Source organism: Didymella exigua, assembly GCF_010094145.1.
Source record: "Didymella exigua CBS 183.55 unplaced genomic scaffold M421scaffold_3, whole genome shotgun sequence".
Classification (NCBI taxonomy): Eukaryota; Fungi; Ascomycota; class Dothideomycetes; order Pleosporales; family Didymellaceae; genus Didymella; species Didymella exigua.
In genome coordinates this window covers 630,126-651,420 of record NW_022984777.1, presented here as the reverse complement: position 1 = coordinate 651,420, position 21,295 = coordinate 630,126, and the positions used below count along the sequence as shown (strand labels likewise).

General features: G+C 53.3%; 12 protein-coding genes across 12 annotated transcripts; 6 read left to right on the top strand and 6 right to left on the bottom strand.

The window, feature by feature from the left end:
* Positions 1-173: 173 nt before the first annotated feature.
* Positions 174-1,112, bottom strand: M421DRAFT_249293 (uncharacterized protein). Its single transcript, XM_033588590.1, has one exon. The coding sequence runs from the start codon at positions 927-929 to the stop codon at positions 255-257; it is 675 nt and encodes a 224-aa protein (XP_033453038.1). The 5' UTR covers positions 930-1,112; the 3' UTR covers positions 174-254.
* A 1,716-nt stretch (positions 1,113-2,828) lies between these two features.
* M421DRAFT_98012 (uncharacterized protein) lies at positions 2,829-4,813 on the bottom strand (the record flags this gene model as incomplete). The annotated part of the gene is made up of 2 exons (XM_033598569.1): positions 2,829-4,245; positions 4,596-4,813. 2 exons carry the CDS (start codon positions 4,811-4,813, stop codon positions 2,829-2,831), a joined length of 1,635 nt encoding a protein of 544 aa, XP_033453037.1.
* Positions 4,814-5,090: 277 nt separating this feature from the next.
* M421DRAFT_416403 (phosphoglucomutase) lies at positions 5,091-7,268 on the top strand. The gene is made up of 3 exons (XM_033591056.1): positions 5,091-5,367; positions 5,488-5,789; positions 5,848-7,268. The coding sequence occupies exons 1-3, from the start codon at positions 5,315-5,317 to the stop codon at positions 7,155-7,157; spliced, it is 1,665 nt and encodes a 554-aa protein (XP_033453036.1). The 5' UTR covers positions 5,091-5,314; the 3' UTR covers positions 7,158-7,268.
* Positions 7,269-7,917: 649 nt separating this feature from the next.
* On the top strand, positions 7,918-9,274 carry M421DRAFT_52980 (Oxysterol-binding protein; the record flags this gene model as incomplete). The annotated part of the gene is made up of 4 exons (XM_033595071.1): positions 7,918-7,983; positions 8,040-8,359; positions 8,411-8,519; positions 8,570-9,274. The coding sequence occupies 4 exons, from the start codon at positions 7,918-7,920 to the stop codon at positions 9,272-9,274; spliced, it is 1,200 nt and encodes a 399-aa protein (XP_033453035.1).
* A 172-nt stretch (positions 9,275-9,446) lies between these two features.
* Positions 9,447-10,079, bottom strand: M421DRAFT_416401 (uncharacterized protein). The gene is made up of 4 exons (XM_033591055.1): positions 9,988-10,079; positions 9,902-9,933; positions 9,791-9,855; positions 9,447-9,674 (listed from the first exon to the last, which is right to left on the bottom strand). Exons 1-4 carry the CDS (start codon positions 10,053-10,055, stop codon positions 9,606-9,608), a joined length of 234 nt encoding a protein of 77 aa, XP_033453034.1. The 5' UTR covers positions 10,056-10,079; the 3' UTR covers positions 9,447-9,605.
* M421DRAFT_416400 (putative biotin apo-protein ligase) lies at positions 9,787-12,506 on the top strand. Its single transcript, XM_033591054.1, has 3 exons — positions 9,787-10,207; positions 10,257-10,899; positions 10,949-12,506. The coding sequence occupies exons 1-3, from the start codon at positions 10,171-10,173 to the stop codon at positions 12,417-12,419; spliced, it is 2,151 nt and encodes a 716-aa protein (XP_033453033.1). The 5' UTR covers positions 9,787-10,170; the 3' UTR covers positions 12,420-12,506.
* A 1,009-nt stretch (positions 12,507-13,515) lies between these two features.
* On the bottom strand, positions 13,516-15,452 carry M421DRAFT_1373 (uncharacterized protein; the record flags this gene model as incomplete). Its single annotated transcript, XM_033587438.1, has 2 exons — positions 13,516-15,232; positions 15,292-15,452. The coding sequence occupies 2 exons, from the start codon at positions 15,450-15,452 to the stop codon at positions 13,516-13,518; spliced, it is 1,878 nt and encodes a 625-aa protein (XP_033453032.1).
* Positions 15,453-15,518: 66 nt separating this feature from the next.
* Positions 15,519-16,110, bottom strand: M421DRAFT_416399 (uncharacterized protein). Its single transcript, XM_033591053.1, has one exon. The coding sequence runs from the start codon at positions 16,005-16,007 to the stop codon at positions 15,546-15,548; it is 462 nt and encodes a 153-aa protein (XP_033453031.1). The 5' UTR covers positions 16,008-16,110; the 3' UTR covers positions 15,519-15,545.
* Positions 16,111-16,293: 183 nt separating this feature from the next.
* M421DRAFT_249206 (uncharacterized protein) lies at positions 16,294-17,375 on the top strand. The gene is made up of 2 exons (XM_033588589.1): positions 16,294-17,273; positions 17,327-17,375. The coding sequence occupies exon 1, from the start codon at positions 16,448-16,450 to the stop codon at positions 17,072-17,074; it is 627 nt and encodes a 208-aa protein (XP_033453030.1). The 5' UTR covers positions 16,294-16,447; the 3' UTR covers positions 17,075-17,273; positions 17,327-17,375.
* M421DRAFT_416396 (cytochrome b5) lies at positions 17,167-18,075 on the top strand. The gene is made up of 3 exons (XM_033591052.1): positions 17,167-17,273; positions 17,327-17,354; positions 17,413-18,075. The coding sequence occupies exons 1-3, from the start codon at positions 17,264-17,266 to the stop codon at positions 17,891-17,893; spliced, it is 519 nt and encodes a 172-aa protein (XP_033453029.1). The 5' UTR covers positions 17,167-17,263; the 3' UTR covers positions 17,894-18,075.
* Positions 18,076-18,298: 223 nt separating this feature from the next.
* Positions 18,299-19,116, top strand: M421DRAFT_249178 (uncharacterized protein). Its single transcript, XM_033588588.1, has 3 exons — positions 18,299-18,689; positions 18,781-18,854; positions 18,911-19,116. The coding sequence occupies exons 1-3, from the start codon at positions 18,458-18,460 to the stop codon at positions 18,950-18,952; spliced, it is 348 nt and encodes a 115-aa protein (XP_033453028.1). The 5' UTR covers positions 18,299-18,457; the 3' UTR covers positions 18,953-19,116.
* Positions 19,104-21,277, bottom strand: M421DRAFT_416394 (uncharacterized protein). The gene has a single exon (XM_033591051.1). It carries the CDS (start codon positions 21,203-21,205, stop codon positions 19,280-19,282), a length of 1,926 nt encoding a protein of 641 aa, XP_033453027.1. The 5' UTR covers positions 21,206-21,277; the 3' UTR covers positions 19,104-19,279.
* Positions 21,278-21,295: the final 18 nt, after the last annotated feature.

Below are 21,295 nucleotides of genomic sequence, written 5' to 3'. Positions count from 1 at the left end.
GTTTTGGGTAGGGGAGGTGAGAGAGCAGGACCTAGATGCGCATCGAAGAGAGCTTGCAGAGGTGAAGGCGTTTGTCAGTCAGGCCGTGTTGAACCGCGGCTTGCACGGCGCGTGTTGATGCTCTTGCCGACAAGGACGTCACCGTTTCCGAAAGCAAGCGGAGCCGAGTCGCGTGGTGTCACTCCCAGTCCACGGCTAGATCCGCGTGTGATGCATATGCGCGAACACCAACCGAGCATTGTACGTGTACTCGCCTACATCAGTGTAACCAGTCTGCATGAAAATCTACAAGTCGCCTTCTCAACTCCTGCAGTCTCTGCACGCTTCTCCGCTCCGCACTCTGTGTCCGCCTCCTCGCCCGCAAAAGGCAGGCTCGCCCATGCATCCACTCCCATGTCTTCCGGCGTGCCGACCTCCTTGTGGTGACCTCTCTGAGTCTTCTTCTTGACCATGAAATCCGTGAGTGCCATTCTCCTAGCAGGCAGAGCATCTTGCAGCGAAGACCACTGGCGCCTTACACGCTCTCTCATATGCCTCCTCTTTGCTGCCTCCATCCTCAGATACGCATCCGTTATACTACCAACGATGAAAGGCGGCGTTGGGCGGGGCGGCAGCGGGTGTAAAGGCGGCGTAGGTGGCGGCGTTGCCGGACGCTGGGGTAGCGATGCAGGGGCGGTTTGCTTGTCTGCATCTTTGGGTATGAACGCTGGCAAGAGCTGCGGTGAGGAGGCGTCAGGACCTGTCGATGGTGCGTTGTTTGGGATCGAAGATAGAGCTATCATACCTCCGTGCCATGGCGGTATTGAGAGCACCGATGGAGGCGCGAGATATCCCACATGCGGCATTGGGTAGTGGAGGTAGCTGCCTGTTGCGTATGCTTCTGGCATGAGACCAGGTGGTACGAACGGCACAAACTGCTGCTGCTGCATTAGGTAGTTGGGGAGATCTCTGAGCTGGCTTTGGAGATATTCTCGATGTCTTTGCGCCAGCACTTCGTCGCGCGCCTGGTCATACCCAGTGTTCTGGCCTCCATCCTTCGGTACGGTCCATTCCTCGTCATCTGCATCACTCAAGCTCTTGTAGTCGTAGTCAAAGCTGTCATTGCTGTCTGCACTCTCTGTCGTGAATTCCGTCGTCACCTCGTCTTCCTCGACTCTGACGACGCTGACGGGTAGGTTGTAGCCTGTGGGCCGGATCTCTTTGACTTGGAAGTCGTTCGTTGGCGCATATGACTGTATGGGCGCATCAGCTGGGTCAGGATTATCGCGCTGCTCGCTGGCGCAGATCTTGCATGCCCGCGCGCCTCGTCTACCCTTGAGGACCTCTGGCCAGGGGACTGGGAAGTCGTCCTCAATATAGTGGAAGTGCTGTGTGTCGAGATCACAGGGTCTTAGCGAGCAGTGATGGCTGCCCAAGTATTCGTGGTGATCACAGGTTGAGTGTCGAACAAAGTACTTGAGGCACATGGTGCAAAAGATGAGAAAGGCGGGGAAGAAGGTGCCTGGCGAGTTAGGGGGTATTGCGGGTTTTGCGCGTCCGTTTGACATCTGCACGCTCCCGTGAGTATGCAGCCTGCCGCTCGAGGTGAAAGTGACAAGGAGTTTGCTCCTATCGAAGTCCCCTATCTGCATTGTACGCTTTGAGATGAAGAGATTATAATGAGGTATTTTGCAATTTGGAAGCATTGTCCAGAAGCAAGGTTGCTTACAGTTGTGACTGCAGGTGAAGGTGCCTGTGCTGGCCGTTTGCTGCTGTCTCAACCTGGCGCAGTCCCGAAATTCTCCACACGCACACCAAAGCACCAGCCTGGGAATTTACGGAACAGTCCATCTCGATCTAACATGGCGCAAGACTACGTGGCGGCGCTGCTTGTGCTGTCTGGCGACCGAGACCGAACGGAAGCTCGCGCGAAGCTTTTGGATGCGATCGGCAAGGACGCTGTGGTCGAAGTGATCAACAACTGCTTGAAGCTCAGAGTCTCTGATGGTACTCTCACGTAGATAGCGTCAATGGCGCTTGATGACCGCGTAGCTCATTCGTCCAAGACAATCGCAGCGCAGCGTGACGACTCGTGCAGGTCACTGAGGTCAGTGGAAGAGCACACATCATTGTAAATAATCCAGCTAACGGGAGATACAAGGCAGGGCGACTGTTGCGAAACCCGTAAAGAAGACACCAGCCTCTCGAAACTCCTTCCTCACCGACAAAGGATTGGATCAAGAGGAGGAGGACTCCTCAATCATCGAGAATGACATTGACATCAACACTTCTTTCAAGGCTGCCGAAACTGCAAAAAAAAAAGCAAGCGAAGCTAGTTGCTGGGGACTTTGTCATTGGAAGAGAAAGTCTACCTCCACAGGCACGAGCAGCCCCTTAAAAAGGCGGTACCGGTCAAGGAGGTGGCAGTGTCCCTTATGCTGAGCGGAAGGACGAGGCCTAAAAAGAGCAAAACCACCGCCTTGCAAATATTCGCGAGAGTTAAGCCAGGTGTGATCAACACGCCGCGCATGAAGGGTACCGCGGTTGTGCTCAGGAAATGCAGCGGGAGTGCCAACGAAAGCGAATCGAGCATGTTCAAGGGGTCGAAGAAGAGATGGAAGTCAACGAAGGAAGTAGATGCCGCTTCTTAACGAGCCACAGACTGAAGGCCATCTGAAAATGTCGCGAATGACCGGACATGCAAGCGATATGTATGTTAGAAAGGGGGGGTGTCAGAGCATGCTAGTCAATACTCAACTAGAGTCTAGTATCGTGGAGCAGTTACATTCTAGGGATATGAACGTATGCCTTCTATTGTCTTTCTGACTCTTGCGGCTCATCTGACAGGCCTATCCGTCGAGCATGGCAAAGACGTTTGACGTCTGCGGTCTAGCCTGCTGTCGTTGTTCCTGTTTTTTCTTTTTTCTCTCTGCCTCTTTCGAGTGTTTCTTCTTTTTCTTATTCGAAACATGGTCTGTGGGTATACTTACACCGGAAGCTTTGTATATCTCCTCTACCATGCTCTTCAATTTCTCGTGTTGGACTAGGATCTTCCTCGTTTGACCTGGAACGGTGAATGTGTCCGCTATTGACGGCAAGTCTGACAACTCTTTCGCCATTTGTAGTGTGGCGTCCTCCGCACTGGTCTTTCCCTGAATAGCGTGTTGAACAGTAACAACCTGTTGAAGGATTCGCAGTGAGTATAGGACTGCCTGTAGCCGAGCCGTAAGATGTATAAACTCCCATGAGTTGTCGAAATCGCCATTCAAAACACGAAGTACTACAGAGACCGACGGTGTTGTCTTTGAGTCCAAGAGGACGATAGACAGCGCAAAGAGCGGCCACATCAGGGCTCGAGAGAGGTTTCTGTCTGACGCCCACTTCGAGACGCCGCTGATGTGCGCCATCATGTCTGTAGCTGAGACGTCCGGGGCTCGCATAGGGAGTTCCTGCACAGATATTCCTTGCGCCTTCCGCCTGTACTCGTGAACAGTTGAGGTCTTTGGTGCGAGGATCGAATATGCTAGCTCGCGATAGTCCTGGCCTGAGCTCCATGCAGAAGATTGATTAGGATCTTCAACCAGCAGCGGCAGGTATACTAATGGTCCTGGCGAGCTGTCCAGTACCTGATGAATAAACTCGGATATTCTCACATCCAGCTTCTGGAGCGGTATTGGTAGGCCGTCAACTTTCGAGACATGGCTCGGAACGGCAGTACGTCCAGCGTAGCGCCCGCTGAACTCGAGATAGGCGTCAGACGACAGGTCGAGATCCTTCGCATCGCGTAACAGATCATCTGATGTATGTGATGGTTCTCGTGTCATGGCGAACGCGAATTGAGCCAAATGCTGCAGCTGCATCCGTTGACGCATCTGTTCTGGGCAGTAAGACTTGAATCCTGTCGTGACATCGGCATCTTGAAAGAACACAATGAGCGTTTCGGCAGGGTAGCCGTAGAGCAGTAGATCCGTGTCGCTCGTAAAGATGATCGAGCGAGCATGATCCTTGGCATGCAGCGCACACCAGTCATCCGCCTCTCCTGGCTCGATGCGGGTCCGCGCTGCAAATGGGGTATCGAGCAATGCCTCTCTCAGTGATGGGGCCAGAAAAGCATGTAGTATAGACCCAAGGTAAGTCGGCACTGGGCAGGAGGAGATAGGATACTGGACTCGGTAGTTCCGTACTCTGTTATTGTTCTGCTCCAAACGATGTACTCGCTCGCTCCGCTTGGAAGAGGGTAAGGCTCCGTCGAAAACAATCTTCGTCCTGGTCACGCTCGTTAGCCATCTTTTCAGGAAACAATCAATTGACCCGCTTTAGCTCAACCCTGAATGATTGTCATAAGATAGGCAAGATGCAGTAGGCTGGCTCTTGAATAGCAGAGAAAGTCGGCCACAGGAGCAGAAAATGAGAGCATTCATCAGGATCGAGACACTCGCAGATTGCTACTGAACGCCTCCCAATTTTCGTGATCTCTGACCTGCATCCGGCTTCTTCTGCTACCTGAGAGACTAGGACTGTGACTGAACATGCGCCTTACCAGCGTGGTACGTTCTACTCGCTTGACGAAATGTGTGTCAAAGCGCTCTATATTGGAAGCAGTCGTGGTCACTCACACCTTGATGTTGGCAGCCTCGAGTGTATTAAGCCAGCGGATAGCTTCAGTGTTGACGTCTGCATAGGATGGTACTCTTGGTAAACCAGCGAGTGCCAGTTTATGTGCATGATAAGCAAGTGAGGGACCATCGACAATGGCCTGGTAACCTCCCAACTGTTGAGCAGAACGACACTCTGCGTACGGCTCAGACCTCCGTGCAAGTCCAGGAATGCCCATGGCGGTGACGAGTCCTGAGGGTAGTCACGGCAACGTGTGGTGAGTTCGGAAAAGCCACAAGCCTCAGGCACTAATTCTGCACAGGGATGTGCCAGTTGTGAGTGGTTCTTGAATTTTAGGCGAATCGATATTCCTCGTGTTGGGATGGAAAAAGTCGTCTGGGCTGCGGCGGATGGTGGAGAAGTCCGTGCGCTGCAGGCCAGGCCGAGCCAGATGTTGGAGAACGGCTAGACAGCCTCGAGCCTTGCCGTGAGATTGTCTTCGTGGACGGGTGTTGAGCACACGAAAACGAAAACGGTTGAGAAGTTTGACAGCTGTGGCGCTGGAGGGTGCGGATCTTTTCCCGCATAGCTCTAGTTGGTAGCTGCTGCTTTACTTCGTAGTGGGGTAGCGTCATTGCCCCTCAGGCGCCGCTCGAGCTCAAAACAGCCTGCGGTCGCTCAGCCACCGCTTCAATCCCTCCAATTCCCTTTGAATAAACACACAAAGCACTCAGACATCATGAGCGTTCAGACTGTCGAGCTTCAACCCTTCCAAGACCAGAAGCCCGGAACGTGAGTGCTCTATCTCTTTACACTTGTTCCCCATGACATGATCCAGCTTCAATTGAAGCTTCTGCCATTGCCAGCAGCAGATTCACATCCGTTCTTTGAATACATGCTAACGAGCATCAGCTCTGGTCTTCGCAAGAAGGTTAAGGTTTTCCAGAAGGAAAACTACTCCGAGTCCTTCATCGTCAGCATCCTCAAGTCGATCCCTGAAGGTGCTGATGGTGCCTTCCTTGTTATTGGAGGAGATGGCCGTTACTGGAACCCTGAGGTCACCCAGAAGATTGCAAAGATCAGTGCTGCCTACGGCGTGAAGAAGCTGTTGATCGGTCAAGACGGTATCCTCAGTACTCCCGCTGCCAGCCACATCATCAGGATCAGGAAGGCCACGGGCGGTATCTTGCTCACCGCCAGTCACAATCCCGGAGGTATGCACTTCTAGTGTCAGCTTGGAAGAGATGCCAACAGTACTGACCATTGTTGCAGGTCCCGACGAGGACTTCGGTATGAAGTACAACCTGGCCAACGGTGCCCCTGCCCCCGAGAGCGTTACCAACAAGATCTTCGAGACCTCCAAGACCCTCACCTCCTACAAGATCGCCGATATCCCCGATGTCGACCTCAGCACAATTGGAACACAGAAGTACGGTGACCTTGAGGTTGAGATCATTCATTCAACCACGGACTACCTTGAGATGCTCAAGGACATATTTGATTTCGACCTTATCAAGTCCTTCCTCAAGGAGCATTCTGACTTCAAGGTCCTCTTCGATGGACTGAGCGGTGTCACTGGCTCATATGGTGTCGACATCTTCGAGAAGGAGCTCGCTATTCCCAACAGCACACAGAACTGCGTCCCTCTGCCAGACTTCGGTGGCCACCACCCCGACCCCAACCTCGTCTACGCCAAGTCGCTGGTTGATGCTGTCGACAAGAACGGCGTCCATTTCGGTGCTGCCAGTGACGGTGACGGTGACCGCAACATGATCTACGGTGCGAAATCGTTCGTCTCACCCGGAGACAGCTTAGCCATCATTGCTCACCACGCTGAGCTCATTCCGTACTTCAAGAAGCAGGGCATTTACGGTTTGGCACGAAGCATGCCTACATCAGGCGCAATCGACCTTGTCGCAAAGAAGAAGGGTGTCGAGTGCTACGAGGTGCCTACCGGGTGGAAGTTCTTCTGCGGTCTTTTCGACTCTGATAAGATGAACATCTGTGGCGAGGAGAGCTTCGGAACTGGCTCCAACCACATCCGTGAGAAGGACGGTCTATGGGCAGTCGTCGCTTGGCTCAATATCATCGCTGGTGTTGGACAGCAGACTGGCACCACACCCAGCATTGCGTCGATCCAGAAGGACTTCTGGACGACCTACGGACGAACCTTCTTCACCCGCTACGATTACGAGGGCTGCGAGACCGAGGGCGCGAACAAAGTCACTGCTCACATGACAGAGTTGATCACCACCAAGAAGGACGACTTTGTTGGCTCCACCATCGCCGGCCGCAAGGTCGTCGAAGCTGATGACTTCTCCTACACCGACCTCGATGGCAGTATCAGCAAGAACCAGGGTATCTTCGTCAAGTTCGACGACGGCAGCCGCATTGTCGTTCGTCTGTCCGGTACCGGCAGCAGCGGTGCCACTATCCGTCTCTACATTGAGAAGCACACCAGCGACGAATCCACGTACGATCAAGATGCCCAGGACTTCCTGAAAGACAACGTCAAGCTGGCCACAGACCTTCTGAAGCTGCAGGAGTACATCGGCCGCACCGACCCTGACGTCAAGACCTAAGCAAATAATGCTTTTACGCGTGTATGAGCCATGAGACTTCTTCGAAATTAGCATAGCGAAAGACAATACCATTTAGTCCCAGCGGCCCGTTCGTGGCTGCTTACTTTCCAAATACCTTCAGTCCCGTGATGTGCACGCGCAACATTACCACAACATTACCACAACATTACCAGTGGTTTGTGCGTCATGACCCTGCGTAGTGTGGCTGAGGTGCGACGAGTTTTTCGAGCCTCCCGTCACGCCCACAAAGCCTCGTAGATTGCTGCCATGCCCACCGCCAAAGAAGAAGGTGGAGGTCAAGAAGGAGGCTTGCAGACGCATGGAGGTTGTTGACAGATTCGTTGTGTGATAACCATTAACGCCGTAAGAGGCAGTAAGAAGAAGAAGCCCGCAAATGAAGATGTTGTCCAATACGAGGATGAAGTTGAGGTCAAGAAGACGCCAAAGAGAAAGAAAGAGAAGGCTGGTCCGAATCTCGAGGACACGGGAAACCAGCCTCCAACACCAGCTAGGAAGAGAAGGAGACGCACGAAAGCGCAGATATTACAAGACATCTCCAATCCTGGGCCCGCGTCTACCACACAGAAGGTGGATAATAATGTCCTCGAGAAGAGGTTGCGGGCACGGGCCAGATGTCGACGTCACCCCCGCCGCTTGGTCGTCACAACAACACTGCGGACTGCACGGAATCGCCTTCAAGCACATTTTACCGTACCTTTAACCTCTCTGACCCCCACTTCGACACATAACACGACATACAATGGCTGAGAAAGAAGGATCTGCTGTTCCCCCGGCCGCGAAGGGTTCGTGGGGCAGCTTCCTCAAGGTATGGTGGAGATGCACATTCCATTCGCCGAGAGGACGCATGCTGACTTGGGGTAGTCGATCGCATCCTTCAACGGCGATCTCTCGACTATGACCGCGCCCGCGTTCATTCTCTCCACAACATCCCTCACCGAGTTCTCCTCCTACTGGACCGAACACCCCTCTGTATTCGTCGCACCCGCCGCCGAGAAGGATCCTGCCAGACGCGCTGCGCTCGTGCTAAAATGGTTTCTGAGCACGTTGAAGCAGCAATACGCCAGCCGAAGTGAGAAGCTGGGCAGCGAGAAGAAGCCCTTGAACCCCTTCCTGGGCGAGCTGTTCTTGGGCAAGTGGGAGGACCAGGCAGGTACCACACAGCTCGTCAGCGAGCAAGTCAGGTATGAAGTCCTTCAGACATCATCCGGGCCGCACTAATGCATACGGCGCAGCCATCACCCACCTGTCACTGCATACTCCATCTGGAACCAGCAGCATGGCGTCCGCCTGCAAGGGTACAATGCACAGAAGGCCTCCTTCTCGAGCACCATTAACGTCAAGGTCAGTACGACTGGCAATATCGCACCGGGGCCAAATCTAACATTCAGTAGCAAATCGGCCACGCCACTCTCCACATCGACGCATACGACGAGGACTACTTGATCACCCTTCCCTCGCTGCACATCGAAGGCCTCATCACAGGTTCCCCTTACGTCGAGCTGAACGGATCTTCCTACATCACCTCCTCGTCCGGATATACCGCCAAGATCGACTACAGCGGCAAGGGATGGGTCTCTGGCAAGAAGAACCGATTCTCTGCTTCGCTCTACCCTACAGGAAAGGAGAAGGACGTGATCTACTCAGTCGAAGGCCAATGGATCGACAAGTGGATCATCAAGGATGCTAAGAACAAGTCCAATTTCTCCTCGCATGATCCCGCAGCAAACAAGACCACACCTCTTATAGTCGCAGCCATCGCCGAGCAGGACGACTTTGAGTCCCGCCGCGCATGGAAGAAGGTCGCTGATGCTATAGTAAAGGGCGATATGGATACTACCAGTGCTGAGAAGTCCATCATCGAGAATCGTCAGCGTGAGATGCGCAAGGAAGAGCAAGCAGCAGGACGCGAATGGGAGCGCAAATTCTTCACCCGCACTGAGAAGTCGCCAGTCTTCGAGCAACTAGCCTCCAAGGTCGGGGAGAAGACTAATGAGTCTCTGACAAACGGCATCTGGCTGTTCGATCAGGACAAGGCGAGTGCTGCGAAGTCGCCATACCACCCTGACGTTAGCCCTCCGATCTATCAGCAGAAATAAAGCAAGCGGATGCAGAGGTCACCTAGCAAAATGCAAGACAGAATAAGCTCATAGGCTATTGTGCTAATTCGGACAATCAAGGTCAGTTTTTGGGGATTTCAAAGAACTGCCTTGCGATTGGCAAAATCTATCAAGTGAATTGCACACGCGGCAAGTCACTAGATTGCGCATTTATGTGCAGCCAAAAAACATTCTTGGATTTCATGAGCGGTCCTCGTTCTTAGCGTACATACTATCGAACACACCCTAATGAAACATGAACGATATCATTACACGTGTTCGCATACTTATAGTGACTGGTGTATTGTGCGGTTCGCAATGCAGAGAACGTTCAGACATCTTTAGAGTCAGTTCGCTTATTATTCCCATGCTTTTGCCAACACTGTCGAAAGATCTCCATCTGTAATCAAATGTTAGTCGAGGAACTCAAAGATCGATGGAAACGATGGGTGTCTGCGATGGCTCGGCAGCATCTCGGCGCCCGAGGTTCAACATTCGAGAACAGCTTCGACTCACCTCAACTTTGCACGCTCGCCAGTCTTTCTTCTCGTAGTAGCAATCTGTCAGCTTCGCGTTTTCATCTGCGAAAGATTAGCTCAGTCCCGTGATTGATACCGACGAGCGCACCTGCGCAGCCTGTGCTGAAGATCCTCTTGTCCCTATACACCCATCAGCCACGGCGTTACAACTTCCACAACATCAATTGGGCTTACCAGTCATCTGGCTCATCATCAATCATCATCTGTGCTGCAGCAGCTTGTGTCTTGGTATTCTTCGACATCCTCAAAGAGCTTAGAAAGAAAACAGGTGTCTGTTGTAGCTCTCACCGCGCGAGCAAGTTCACGGCACAAGGTCGGACTATCTCGGCCCCGACACACAACGTCAACGTCGCCACCATGACGACCCGGAAGTTGAATGTCTTGGTTTATTCTGGTATGAATTGGCCAATTTTGAAACTGACGATGGTACTTACCATTGATAGGACATGGCAGCACTACGGAATCCGTCCGTCATTGCCTATACACCCTTCGCCGCCTGCTCTCCCCAGCATACGCTGTCATTCCTGTCACAGGCGATGTACTTATCAAAGAGCCATGGTTTAGTACTTGCGCGCTCCTGGTCTTCCCTGGCGGTGCAGACTTGGGGTACTGCCGTACATTGAACGGTGAGGGAAACCGCCGCATCAGCCGCTATGTCAATGCTGGTGGCTCGTACCTGGGTTTCTGCGCTGGCGGCTACTATGGCAGCGCACGATGCGAGTTTGAAGTTGATGATCCCAAGATGGCAGTCGTCGGAGACCGCGAATTGGCTTTCTTCCCGGGTATCTGTCGAGGACTGGCATTTGAAGGTTTCAAGTATGCGAGCGAGGCCGGCGCCAGGGCAGCAGAAGTCAAGATCGAGAAGGCGGCTTTCGAGGACGTGAAGGAAGGGACTGCCGATTCGTTCAAGAGCTACTACAACGGCGGTGGGGTGTTCGTTGATGCTAAAAAACTTGAGGCACGAGGTGTGCAGACCCTAGCCAGCTACACAGAAGATCTACACGTAGAGTCTGGCGAAAGCCAAGCTGCGGTGGTATATCGTAAAATTGGTGAAGGACACGCCATACTCACCGGACCACACCCTGAGTAAGTTTGAAAGCTCTTCAACGGTTGCCTTACTGACGCTGTTTCACAGGTTCGCACCACAGAACTTGAGCCAAATACCCAGCGTCCCATCGTATGCATCAATGATTGATGCAGTTACTGCCACAGATACAGGCAGAATTGCTTTCTTAGGATTGATGCTGCGCAAATTGGGCTTGAACGTCAATGAGCAGGAACAAGCGGTACCATCCCTGTCCCGCTTGCATCTCACGTCTCACAAACCGACAGCCGTTGCGGACCTCGTCGCATCTTGGGCAGAAGTCATCACTATAATTGATGGTGAAGACTATATCCAAGGTGGCAATGATGTCTTTCACATCGAAAAAGAGGGTTCCATCTGGAGCGTCAAGGAATTAAAACGAGCTGTGAGTGCAGTTTCGGAGAAGCTGCCAACGATTGCGTCATTGAAAATTACGACGAACGACGGAGAAAAGAAGACTGTCGAGAAGTCCACAGATGAGAGGAAGACGAAGACGAAGGCAGAGGAGATCCAAGAGTGCATCGAGTACACGGCAAACTCCGCTTTTGATCAGATCCTGTCTTACGACAAAGTTGTCAAGACCATCGTTCCACACAAGGAAGGTGTCCCAACAAGTCCTGAGGCTTCTTTCCATCATGAAGCGTTCTACGCAAATCTGCACCACTATCACAACAAGTTACGCAACCCATCTGCAGCGTTCGGCTCAACTCTTATCTATGGCGAAGTAGTCACCAGCACCAATACGCTCCTCGATAAAAACCCTGTTCTCCTACGCAGTCTACCCAACGGCTTCACTGTAACAGCAACGACGCAAATCGCCGGCCGGGGCCGCGGCTCTAATGTCTGGGTAGCACCGCCAGGTGCACTGATGTTCAGCACCGTCCTCCACCATAGCTTCGCCCTCTCACAATCCGCGCCAGTGATCTTCATCCAATACCTCGCCGCCCTCGCCATCGTACAGGGCATCCAGGGCTACGCACCTGGATACGAAAAGATCCCCGTCAAGCTGAAGTGGCCAAACGACATCTATGCGCAGCTTCCCGGAAGCAGCAACAATCCGGTCGTGAAGATCGGTGGTATACTTGTGAATAGCTCATATTCAGGCACCAGCTACGACGTCGTGTGCGGCATCGGTCTCAATCTGTCTAATGCGCTTCCAACGACATCTCTGAACCAGCTCGCTGCAGGCCAGAACCCGCAAATCAAGCCATTCACGCAGGAGAAGCTCCTCGCGTCCATCCTCGCTTCGTTTGAATCCCTGTACACTACCTTCTGTACCGCGGGATTCACCCGCGATATGGAAGAGCAATACTACCGAGCTTGGTTGCACACAGATCAGATTGTGGAATTGGAGAGTGAGGGCGGGGTCAAGGCGAAGATTAAGGGGATTACGCGGGATTGGGGATTGCTGCTGGCGGAGGAGTTGGGGTGGCAGGATCGCCCGACGGGGAAGGTGGTGAGCTTGCAGAGCGACAGTAATAGTTTTGACTTCTTCAGGGGCTTGGTGAGGCGGAAGGTGTAGAATTAAGCAAGAGCAAAGAGACGGGAAGGTAGACATAGACAATCTGCAGCATTTTCTGCCTGAGCCCGCCATAGCGCAATATACTCATCCTCTTTTGCTTGAGATGACAGTGAAGATACACAAATACCTGGAACATGGCAGGAAGGCTCTGAGACAGCGCAATATGACAGATACAGCAATTTGACAGATACAAATCACCCAAGGTCAACGACGAGCAAATAAGTAGATGAGCAGAAGGTCTTCAGACGCACCGCTGAAGCTCGAGCTATCATCAGTGCAATGCTGTCCAGCGATGCCACCATGCAGTAGCTTTAGTCGGATTCATGTGCAACGAAGGCGCTCATTACAGCGCGATGTTATATGACGCGCTCCTTTTTTTGCTGATTTTATTCCCTTCGTCGGGCACAACACTTTCACTTTGCTTGTGCAATAGACCTAGGACCTATGATTAGAAACTAAAGTACCAACTGGCTATGTGCGTACTGATTTCTTGTGCTGCGCCTAACTTTTAGAAAATATTGCTGACTTGTCTAGAGAACTTTCAAAAGCCTTACTTTTTCTCTAGCAACAAGTTGTCTAATGCACCGCTCTATTCCAGTTGTTTCCATACAAGCAAGTCTGCATTCCTTGCTTCATCTGTGACCTCTCAAATGCCACCCCGACATGCTAGGTGCATCCGCAGGAGTTGCCCACATGTCTGCACAAACATGGCCTACAGATAACGTTGCCTTAAAAGTTTCTGCGGCACATTTCGTGTCCGCGGACCGCATAGGGATTAGAGATTCAATAAAGTCATGCGTATGCGATTTACGTAAGTTATGCATGGATTGGCCAATCCCACTCGAAAGGTCATCTTCTGTAAGGTGATGTGCAGTAAGAACAAATATAGGAATGGAGGATAGCTCGTATTGGTATTTGTCAGCCTGGCGTTGGGGTATCTCGCAAACAGCCGCTTCACAGCGCCTTGTGTAGAAAGAAAGGATAGATATGAACATAGTGAACGCGAGAAGATCCAAAGAACAGAACGCCGACGCTATGCACAAGAAAGCTAGTTCTTGAGGAGCCAGCTCCAAGGTACTTCTTCACCAGCAGCCGATCACCCCGTGACCCTCCTGACCCACAGCGCCGAGCCAGAGTGAGGGTCCTCCCTCTCCCTCTTGCGCAAGGCGCGGTGCAACTTCAGGCCAACATCGTGCTCCTCGATCTTGAGCTCCGCCAGCTCATCCTCGAGCGTCTTCTTCTTTTGCTCTACCAATCTTGCGGTCTTGAAGTCCGTCAACATGGGATTTGAAGGCGCGGCAGACTTGAGATCGTTCAACACCTTGTACACATTCACACGACGAACTCGGATATCCTCGACCTGAGATTCGAGCAGTGACACATGATCAGTTGCAGTCAGAGTAGTTGGTGGCTGCGGCAGTGCCTTCTGTGTACCTGTCGTCGACGTCGAGCACGAAGAGCCTTGGCGAGGAGAGGTTGTGGTAGCGAGCATCCCCAGGCGAGTTTTCGCGCCAACTGGAGACCTAGCCCTGGGAACCGGTTTGCGAGCAGTTGGTGGATCTGGGATTTTGTCCGCCTGCGGGATGGGACGACGGCGGTTCAGAACCGAAGAATCGGTCACCACTCGTGGTTTGGTAATATCGTCTAGAGCTGGCATTGGCTGTGGAGGAGACGGTGGCGGAGAGTGTTGGTATGTTGTGGTAGTATTGTAGGTTGTCCACGAGAAGCGACTGTACGAAGCTTCCTTGTCCGGTTCTGGTGTTTGCTCTGTCGGTTTGTTCCAGACCGTGCTCTGCTTTGGCGTAATGCTCCGCTCCCACGACTCTGTGTCAGAGACCTCGCTCTTGATGTCAGTAGTCGCAAAGGAAGACAGCGCTTGCTCGTTGTTTGGCGGTGTAACAGGACTAGGATACGAGTACGGGTCTGTGATACCAAGACCATGGTTCTGAGGAGTGGTGGGTGAAGCCATATTGTAAGTGGGAGATTTCCGGCCAACTTTGAGGGGAGCGATGGGTTTGATGGGTTCGTCATGTGCGCCAAAGGTACTGGGGTTATTTGCGACAAGGCAAGCGTCAGCTGCCAACGCAACGCGGTTAGTGGTTGTCGCAACAACGTTTGACATGTCCAGACCAAGTCCTTCCACCTTTCGAGTAGATGGCTTTCTCGGGATCTGGAGCGGTTGACGTGCAGATTCATCCTTGAGAGGTCGCGCGATCTCCGCTCGGCCCGTTGCGCGACTCCAAGGCTCTGGAGCTTGCGTTGGCTCGGTTGGCTGTGGCCTCGCTCCGAATCGTGGAACGCGATCTGTAAAGCTGGTGTTCTTCTTTTTGCTCTCGGGCCCTGACACTGACACTTGGTAGCCCATTGGCCGCAGACTCTCTTTCGCGAATGCGAGTGGGTTTACAGAGCCGGACCTGCCTGCGTTGCTCGATGTCGGCTCGCCAGAGTACTCGTCCCATCTCACTTTGCTGTTCGGCGCCACCTTGCCTCCCCAGAATTTCTGCGATGTAGGCTTGACTTCGCCTATCTGAACTGCAATCGGTGCTTTGCGCAGCACAGGTATGTTGCTGTTCGCACGCGTGGCACCCCTGTTCTCATCCATCGGTGAAACGTCACGCATCGAGCGGTATCTTCGTGGTAGGCTAGAGTTGTGCTCCGGTTCTGGTGAGCTTGATGGTGATATGTCTTCGTATGCGGAAGGCGATGTTGCTGCAGGATTGTCGTAGTAGTAGGACAGGTCGTTTGAAGGTCGAGAGTATACTGAAGAAACAGTGGGGATGTTGGAGGCTTTAGAGTCGTGTGAAGAAGAATGACTGCAGGCGGTGTAAGTGAACAGTCGGTATGTTGCAGCGTTTGATCGCCCGCGACTTACTGGTGCTGGGTAGAGGGTGCATTGAGTCGATAATTTAACTCGGCCACATTAGGATTACGCATGAGTTGCTCTTCGTCGTAGGTCGTTTCAAGTAGCACAGGGTGGCCTATCTGCGCAGACCTCTCCTTCTCGCGCCCGTGACCCTGGAATCGTTTCCACATGGTGAGTGCCTGTATGGAACAATCGTTAGCGCCATTCCGAATCATAAAGAGCACCGACTCCCATACCACGGGCGGGTACACCACAACATCACGTTAAGCATTAGGGTCCTTGAACGGATCGTCCTCTTTCTTTGCGGTGGCAGCCCTCGCGGGCGGCGCAGTGGCGGTCCTTTGTAGAGGGACAGTAGCTGTCCTCTGCAGCGGCGCAGGGGCAGGAGCAGTCTCCTCCTCGACATCGGACGACGACACCGATGTGGATGAAGATGTGGCTGATGGATTCTTGGCTATAGGTTCCGTAGGTGCGCTCTCTACCGGAGCTGGAGGTGGCTCCGCGATCGCTCGTATGACTGGTGCCGGTTCGGGCTCGGGCTCCACGGCCTTCATCTCTATGTGCGCTTGGGTATTGGCACTCAGGTGGTTGTCGTAGCGCAGGCGGCGGCGCGCAGGCTTGGAGTACATGCGGTGCTTGTCTGTACGGCAAAGGCAGATGATGGCGTGGATGAATGCGCCGGCCGGTCCGAGTATTGGTAAGAAAATCCAGGCTGCAAAGTTCATTGCGATTGTTGGCCAAGAGGACCCATCAAGGTAGAGAGCAAACCACGGTAGGAAGATAGCCAACACGATGAGCCCGAAAGTCACGACCTTCTTTGGCCTTGCGACCTCAAAAATTTCCTGCGAAGAAGCCATGCTGGATGTTGATAGCGGGATGCGGTGCTCGGCAAGTGTTGTGTGACACGGGAGTGTACGTTACGATGTATCCAGTTGACCAGTACGCAGGCGGGTACGCAGGCGGGTGCGTGAACGGGTGGAAAAGCTGCTGCAGGTAGGGATGTCTAAGGATGCAAGGTGGTACCAGCCTGGGTGTCCGGGAGTGATGGTTGTGGAGAGACACAGAACAAGATTGAGATCGAGATACGTACCGTTTAGACAAGTGTACTGAGGAAGGTGTGATGAGGCTGTTTGTTGTTGTGTGGTTGTACAAGAAGGCGCGTTAGATGTCAATAGAAGGAGGTATCGAGGTCAGCAAGCAGGAAATGAATGTGGAGGAGAGCCTGAAAGAGCAGCCGCCCCAGTTGTTTGTTGTGTTGGGTAGGGAGGCGCAGCTCAGCTTTCAAGTCAGCGGCGCAGCTCTTGCTTGTTGTCGACAACTTTGTCGCTGCTTCACCTTTGCACAGGCGCGCCTGCAGTGGTTCGGCAGCGTGAACGCAAATAATGTTTCGACCGTGCTAGTGCAGCCACCAAGCTGGCGAATGAGAGCCAACCGACCCGGTCGAAATGAATCACTCTCCCGTGTTTCAGACGAGATAGCTGTGTTTCAGGTATCGCCTCATGGATATATCCGTGGGTCGTGGCTAATGGACCCTGTCTGCGCGCGCTTGTCGGCAAGTGCGGTGAGTATGTACGAATGTGTTGTCTACAAAGAGAAGTCGGAGGTGAAGTCCAAGACGTGCTGTGCAGTGAAGTCGCAGGAATGCTTTGCCGTCAGCTGCCACATATGCCACAGGGCTGGGTTCGCTCAGGAGCCCCCCTCACACCCATCACTTATCCGACGTGCGAGATCTTGTAATAACAACAAGACCATGATGGAGTATCGAAAAGAAATGAGGTTCGAAGGTTGGTGATTAGTCAAGCTCCACGGTTGTGTCGGCCGATGCTGTCGTGCGAGTCAGGCTCAAATTGAGCTGTTGGCATCTCGGATTGCATCATATGCCGAGATGGTCTTCCCTACAAAGCTCCATGAAACCGACCATCACAGCACTATGTTCAGCACCATCCCTTGATCATACCGCCACATCCACTATCATTTAAAGATGGTCGAAGGTACGCAATTGTGGCTCTTTAGCCATGAGCTATGCAGTGCTAACACGTTGCAGCAACGATCGAGCCGCCAGCAGCGTATGCGTAAGCATCCGAACCTCCGGATATCAGTCCAGGCTAAGTTCTGACTATATGGAAACAGTGCTTCGCCAGTAACGCCTATCAACCTCGTTCTTCTCTCTGTGTTCGTCTTCATCGTCTACCTCCGTCTCAAGCCGAAGGCCCCGCCGACCTTGCCGCGCGCTCCGCCGCCGACCGTATTTCGGACCTTCACCCCGCCAGAGCTGTTCCCCTACAATGGCCAGAACGGCATGCCTGTGTACCTTTCAGTACGCGGTCGTATATTTGACGTGACATCTGGGCGCAACTTCTACGGTCCTGGTGGCCCATACGCCAACTTCGCTGGCCGCGACGCAAGTCGAGGTCTAGCATGTGGTAGCTTTGACGACGACATGCTGACGAAGGACCTTGACGGACCCCTGGACACTCTCGAGGACTTGGATGAGGAGCAGATGGAGGCTATGCATGGCTGGGAATCGAGGTTCAACGAGAAGTACCTCGTTGTTGGCAAGCTGGTTGCCGTGGGCAGCCCGGAGGCAGAGGCTGCTAAGGCGCAGCAGTGAACAAAATGCGAGTAGCAAACGACCGATGACGTGGAATGAGGAAATTAGCCTGAGACTCGAAGAGGATAAGTCCCGCATCACAAAATTTATCCGCACACTGGCGTTCAAGATCATATCAGGCATGGTCTAGATTGCGGTCATAGTACTACAGGTAGTAGAGGCTCGTCAGCATGCATGGGCAGCTTCCTTGTGCTGGCGAACTTCTGGACCAGGAAACTGAGATATTGGAGCAAGACAATACAAGTACATTGTCGGGCATGCATATGTCATCTCTTCATAATTTTCCTCGCCACACAAAGACAACGAGCCTTGGTTGTGTTGGGCTCACTCTCACGTTGTCTAGCGTGCCTGCCTGTTGTGCCCGTGAGCATTCACCTCACCGTCAAAACTCCACTCTACACCCTTCCACCTCATCATCTTCAGCTACATCTTGCCTCTGATTTACTGATTTACTGATTTCCTGATTTACTGTTTTACTGTTTTACTGTTTTACCGTTTTACTTCCACACACACGCCATCTTTCTTACATCACACTCTCGTCTGGCCATCTCCACTTCAAAAAGCATGCCACCTTCTATCTCCTCGCCAATGACTGCATCTGGAGAGCCTATGTCGCCAACAGCACCCATCTCACCAGCGCCCTCTTTATCACCTACTACTTCACCAGCACGCGTAGACGATCCTACACTCAAGACTACTGACGCCGGGGTCAAGAAGCCGGCTCAGAAGAAGAAAAGGACCAAGCGTCAGACAGCCCAGAAGGCTAGCCTGAATATGCAGAGGATGCACGCTTTCTGTACGTCAGAACCTCCACGCTACGCTGATCTGAAGGCCAGATCCCGGCTGCCACTTGTGACCGACCGCAGTCTACTGACAAACGCGTGCAGTCAGGGCTCATCGTGGCGAGGAGGAGTACAAAGACATGACCTTCCAGGAGATCCAGAAGGCGCTGGGTCAGCTTGTATGTCCATCGCGCAGGGAAAGTCTGATCTGCGGTTTGTGACTGACCAGGTGTAGTGGAAGACGGCGCCCGAAAACCCCAAGAACAGCGCCGCCTAAACCCACGTCTGAGACTCGATGATCAACCCCAGCCTTTACGCCATACGATGAGCCAGGCACAGCTCAGCCTCTACGTCAACAATATCAAGATATTGGTCTCCGAGGAGCATCTACTCGTCACCGCATGGATCTATATGATCTCTTCAGCTGTGTCCCGCCTCGTTTCGAGACGTTCGTATTGCCAGGATCCCAAATTGAAGATATCGGCGTCACGCGCCTCCAGCAAATAGCATGTTTGCATATCTAAGCAAACGCTGCTAGAACGCTCAATAAAATATATGTTCGAAACGCCCTGTGGCCTTCCATTATGCAAAATCTCTAAATCCCTCACCAGCCAAACTTCTCAACAGCCACCCCCACATCTTCCCCCTGCCACAATTTTCTCGCACACGTATTCCTCACATCTCTCACCAAGCCATCGGGCCCACTAACAACCACGCCCGTCTTCCCTCTCATCTCAGCATCCACCCACCCACCCACGACACTCCTCATATCAGGCCGCCCCGCAAGCGAAGTCGGTGGCGGGATGAGTACATCCAGTCCCCAGTCCTGCAGCTCCTTGAGTTTATCCTCCGGTATCCAGAGGCGGTGTGACGGGCTATGCGTGATCCAGAGCAGCTTTACCTTCCTCGCGGACGTGGCGAGCGCGGTCTCAGGATCGCTGGGCGGACGGAGAAGCGAGTACAGCAGCGGGTATGCGACTGCGATGCCAGAGCCTCCCGCAACTAGGACTGCGGTTGATGATGAGCGCAGCATGTCAAGGGCGTGTGACGAGCCGTACGGGCCGTCAAGGCGGATTCGGGTTTGGGGGTGCGTGCGCGCGTAGTTCAACAGCTGCTTTGTGAAGCCAGACTCGGCTTGGGCGCGGATCAAGAGTGTGAACCATGCGTGTTCGCTCTGATCGTCCTGGGTTGTGTGGTGCGTGTTTGGGGCAGCGGAGAAGATGGTGAAGGGGTGCGATTGCAGTGCGTGCTTTCGTGATAGGTCGGGGACAGTGATGAAGATGTGTTCGTTGGGGGACCAGCCGTGCTCTATGTTGTGCGATAGAAGGCGCAGAGCGGGTGAGCGGGTACTGACGTCCCAGTTTGAGGAGAGCAGGACGGTTTCGTCGTCGTCCTGAACAGTCAGAGTGGCGGCGTGCGTGCTAGACTTAAGAAAGAGACGGTATACGAGCCGGTCGATGAAGAAAATGGCGAGCGAGATGCCGACGTAGGGGCGGGAAGTGTAGTGGTGGAACCAGAGAAATGCTAGACCAGCGACTTGTAGAAAGATATGCAAGGCCAGAAACACCTCGTACATGCGCTTCCGGAAGCTGCCCAGGGAGGTAAGGTAGATCAGCTCATATGAGATCAAGGCCAGCAGTCCAAGCAGCACGACCCGATTCAGCAAGAACCTACCCAGTGTGAACCCCAGCCGCCTCAACAGCCCATACCAGAACGCAACCATCCCCGCGAAATGCAAAAACGCCTCGAAACACATCACCTCTCCCACCCTCCTATGGAAGATGTTCAGACTCTCATACGAATACCCAGTGAGGAACTTGACAGGCTGGTTCTTCGCAGCAAGCAAATACAGCAACGGCAAGTTCGCAATGAAAACGATCCCACAGCGGTCCGCAATGACAAACAGGTACATGAAGTTCAGCGGCATCCGGTAGAGGTTGTAGAAGAGTATGAGGCCTAGCCAGGCCAGCACAAGCAGCGATACGGCATTTGTGGGTAGTATCTTATTCATGACCGGGACCGGGGGCGGCTGGTACTGCAGCGCCGCCTTGACCGCATAGTACGGTGTCCAGATAACACTTCGTCTCGGTCGCAGCCGTGTGGACAGCAGAGGAGACGTCTCGGAGACATCAGTATTGCTGGCCTTCTTGTCTGGCCCGGGCGGCGTCACAGTCCCCTCAAGCGTGCTGCTGGAGCTGCTCCACACCTCATCCTCAATACCTGTGTCACTTTGTACAGCGATCCGCCGCTTCCGCCGGCCAAGATAGAGCTTCTCGCCCCAGTGCCAGGCTGTGAAGACCAACAGTACGCCCAGCAACACGATGTTGTAGGTCTTGAGAAACCGCCGCCCGAATAGGATCGCTTCGACTAGTTTTCGGAAGCGTGGGTCTTTGCCTGGGTCGTCCGGGTCGGTAAGGTCTCCTCCGCCTGCGGTGGTGGAGAAGGATGGCGACTCCCACGGTGGCGGGGTGGAGGGCGTTGTTGTGAGGGCGAAGCGCAGGATATCCCGTATCCAAGGTGTTTCGTGCATCATGGTAACTGTGGGTGCTATGCAGCACGATCTGGCAATTACTGCACGGGCATGTTGAATACTTGATGCTTGTGAAGGTCCCGCGCGGGC

Bases quoted from the DNA above. Each gene is read 5' to 3' on its own strand.
- M421DRAFT_249293 (XM_033588590.1), bottom strand. From the start codon at position 929: ATGCAGCAGCAGCAGTTTGTGCCGTTCGTACCACCTGGTCTCATGCCA.
- M421DRAFT_416403 (XM_033591056.1), top strand. From the start codon at position 5,315: ATGAGCGTTCAGACTGTCGAGCTTCAACCCTTCCAAGACCAGAAGCCC. The intron at 5,368-5,487 runs GTGAGTGCTCTA...AACGAGCATCAG, and splicing joins CAAGACCAGAAGCCCGGAAC to CTCTGGTCTTCGCAAGAAGG. The intron at 5,790-5,847 runs GTATGCACTTCT...CCATTGTTGCAG, and splicing joins CGCCAGTCACAATCCCGGAG to GTCCCGACGAGGACTTCGGT.
- M421DRAFT_416401 (XM_033591055.1), bottom strand. From the start codon at position 10,055: ATGTCGAAGAATACCAAGACACAAGCTGCTGCAGCACAGATGATGATT. The intron at 9,934-9,987 runs GTAAGCCCAATT...ATGGGTGTATAG, and splicing joins GATGATGAGCCAGATGACTG to GGACAAGAGGATCTTCAGCA. The intron at 9,856-9,901 runs GTGCGCTCGTCG...AATCTTTCGCAG, and splicing joins CTTCAGCACAGGCTGCGCAG to ATGAAAACGCGAAGCTGACA.
- M421DRAFT_416400 (XM_033591054.1), top strand. From the start codon at position 10,171: ATGACGACCCGGAAGTTGAATGTCTTGGTTTATTCTG. The intron at 10,208-10,256 runs GTATGAATTGGC...TACCATTGATAG, and splicing joins GAATGTCTTGGTTTATTCTG to GACATGGCAGCACTACGGAA. The intron at 10,900-10,948 runs GTAAGTTTGAAA...GCTGTTTCACAG, and splicing joins CTCACCGGACCACACCCTGA to GTTCGCACCACAGAACTTGA.
- M421DRAFT_416399 (XM_033591053.1), bottom strand. From the start codon at position 16,007: ATGAACTTTGCAGCCTGGATTTTCTTACCAATACTCGGACCGGCCGGC.
- M421DRAFT_249206 (XM_033588589.1), top strand. From the start codon at position 16,448: ATGTCAATAGAAGGAGGTATCGAGGTCAGCAAGCAGGAAATGAATGTG.
- M421DRAFT_416396 (XM_033591052.1), top strand. The intron at 17,355-17,412 runs GTAAGCATCCGA...ATATGGAAACAG, and splicing joins GAGCCGCCAGCAGCGTATGC to TGCTTCGCCAGTAACGCCTA.
- M421DRAFT_249178 (XM_033588588.1), top strand. From the start codon at position 18,458: ATGCCACCTTCTATCTCCTCGCCAATGACTGCATCTGGAGAGCCTATG. The intron at 18,690-18,780 runs GTACGTCAGAAC...AAACGCGTGCAG, and splicing joins GCAGAGGATGCACGCTTTCT to TCAGGGCTCATCGTGGCGAG. The intron at 18,855-18,910 runs GTATGTCCATCG...GACCAGGTGTAG, and splicing joins AGAAGGCGCTGGGTCAGCTT to TGGAAGACGGCGCCCGAAAA.
- M421DRAFT_416394 (XM_033591051.1), bottom strand. From the start codon at position 21,205: ATGCACGAAACACCTTGGATACGGGATATCCTGCGCTTCGCCCTCACA.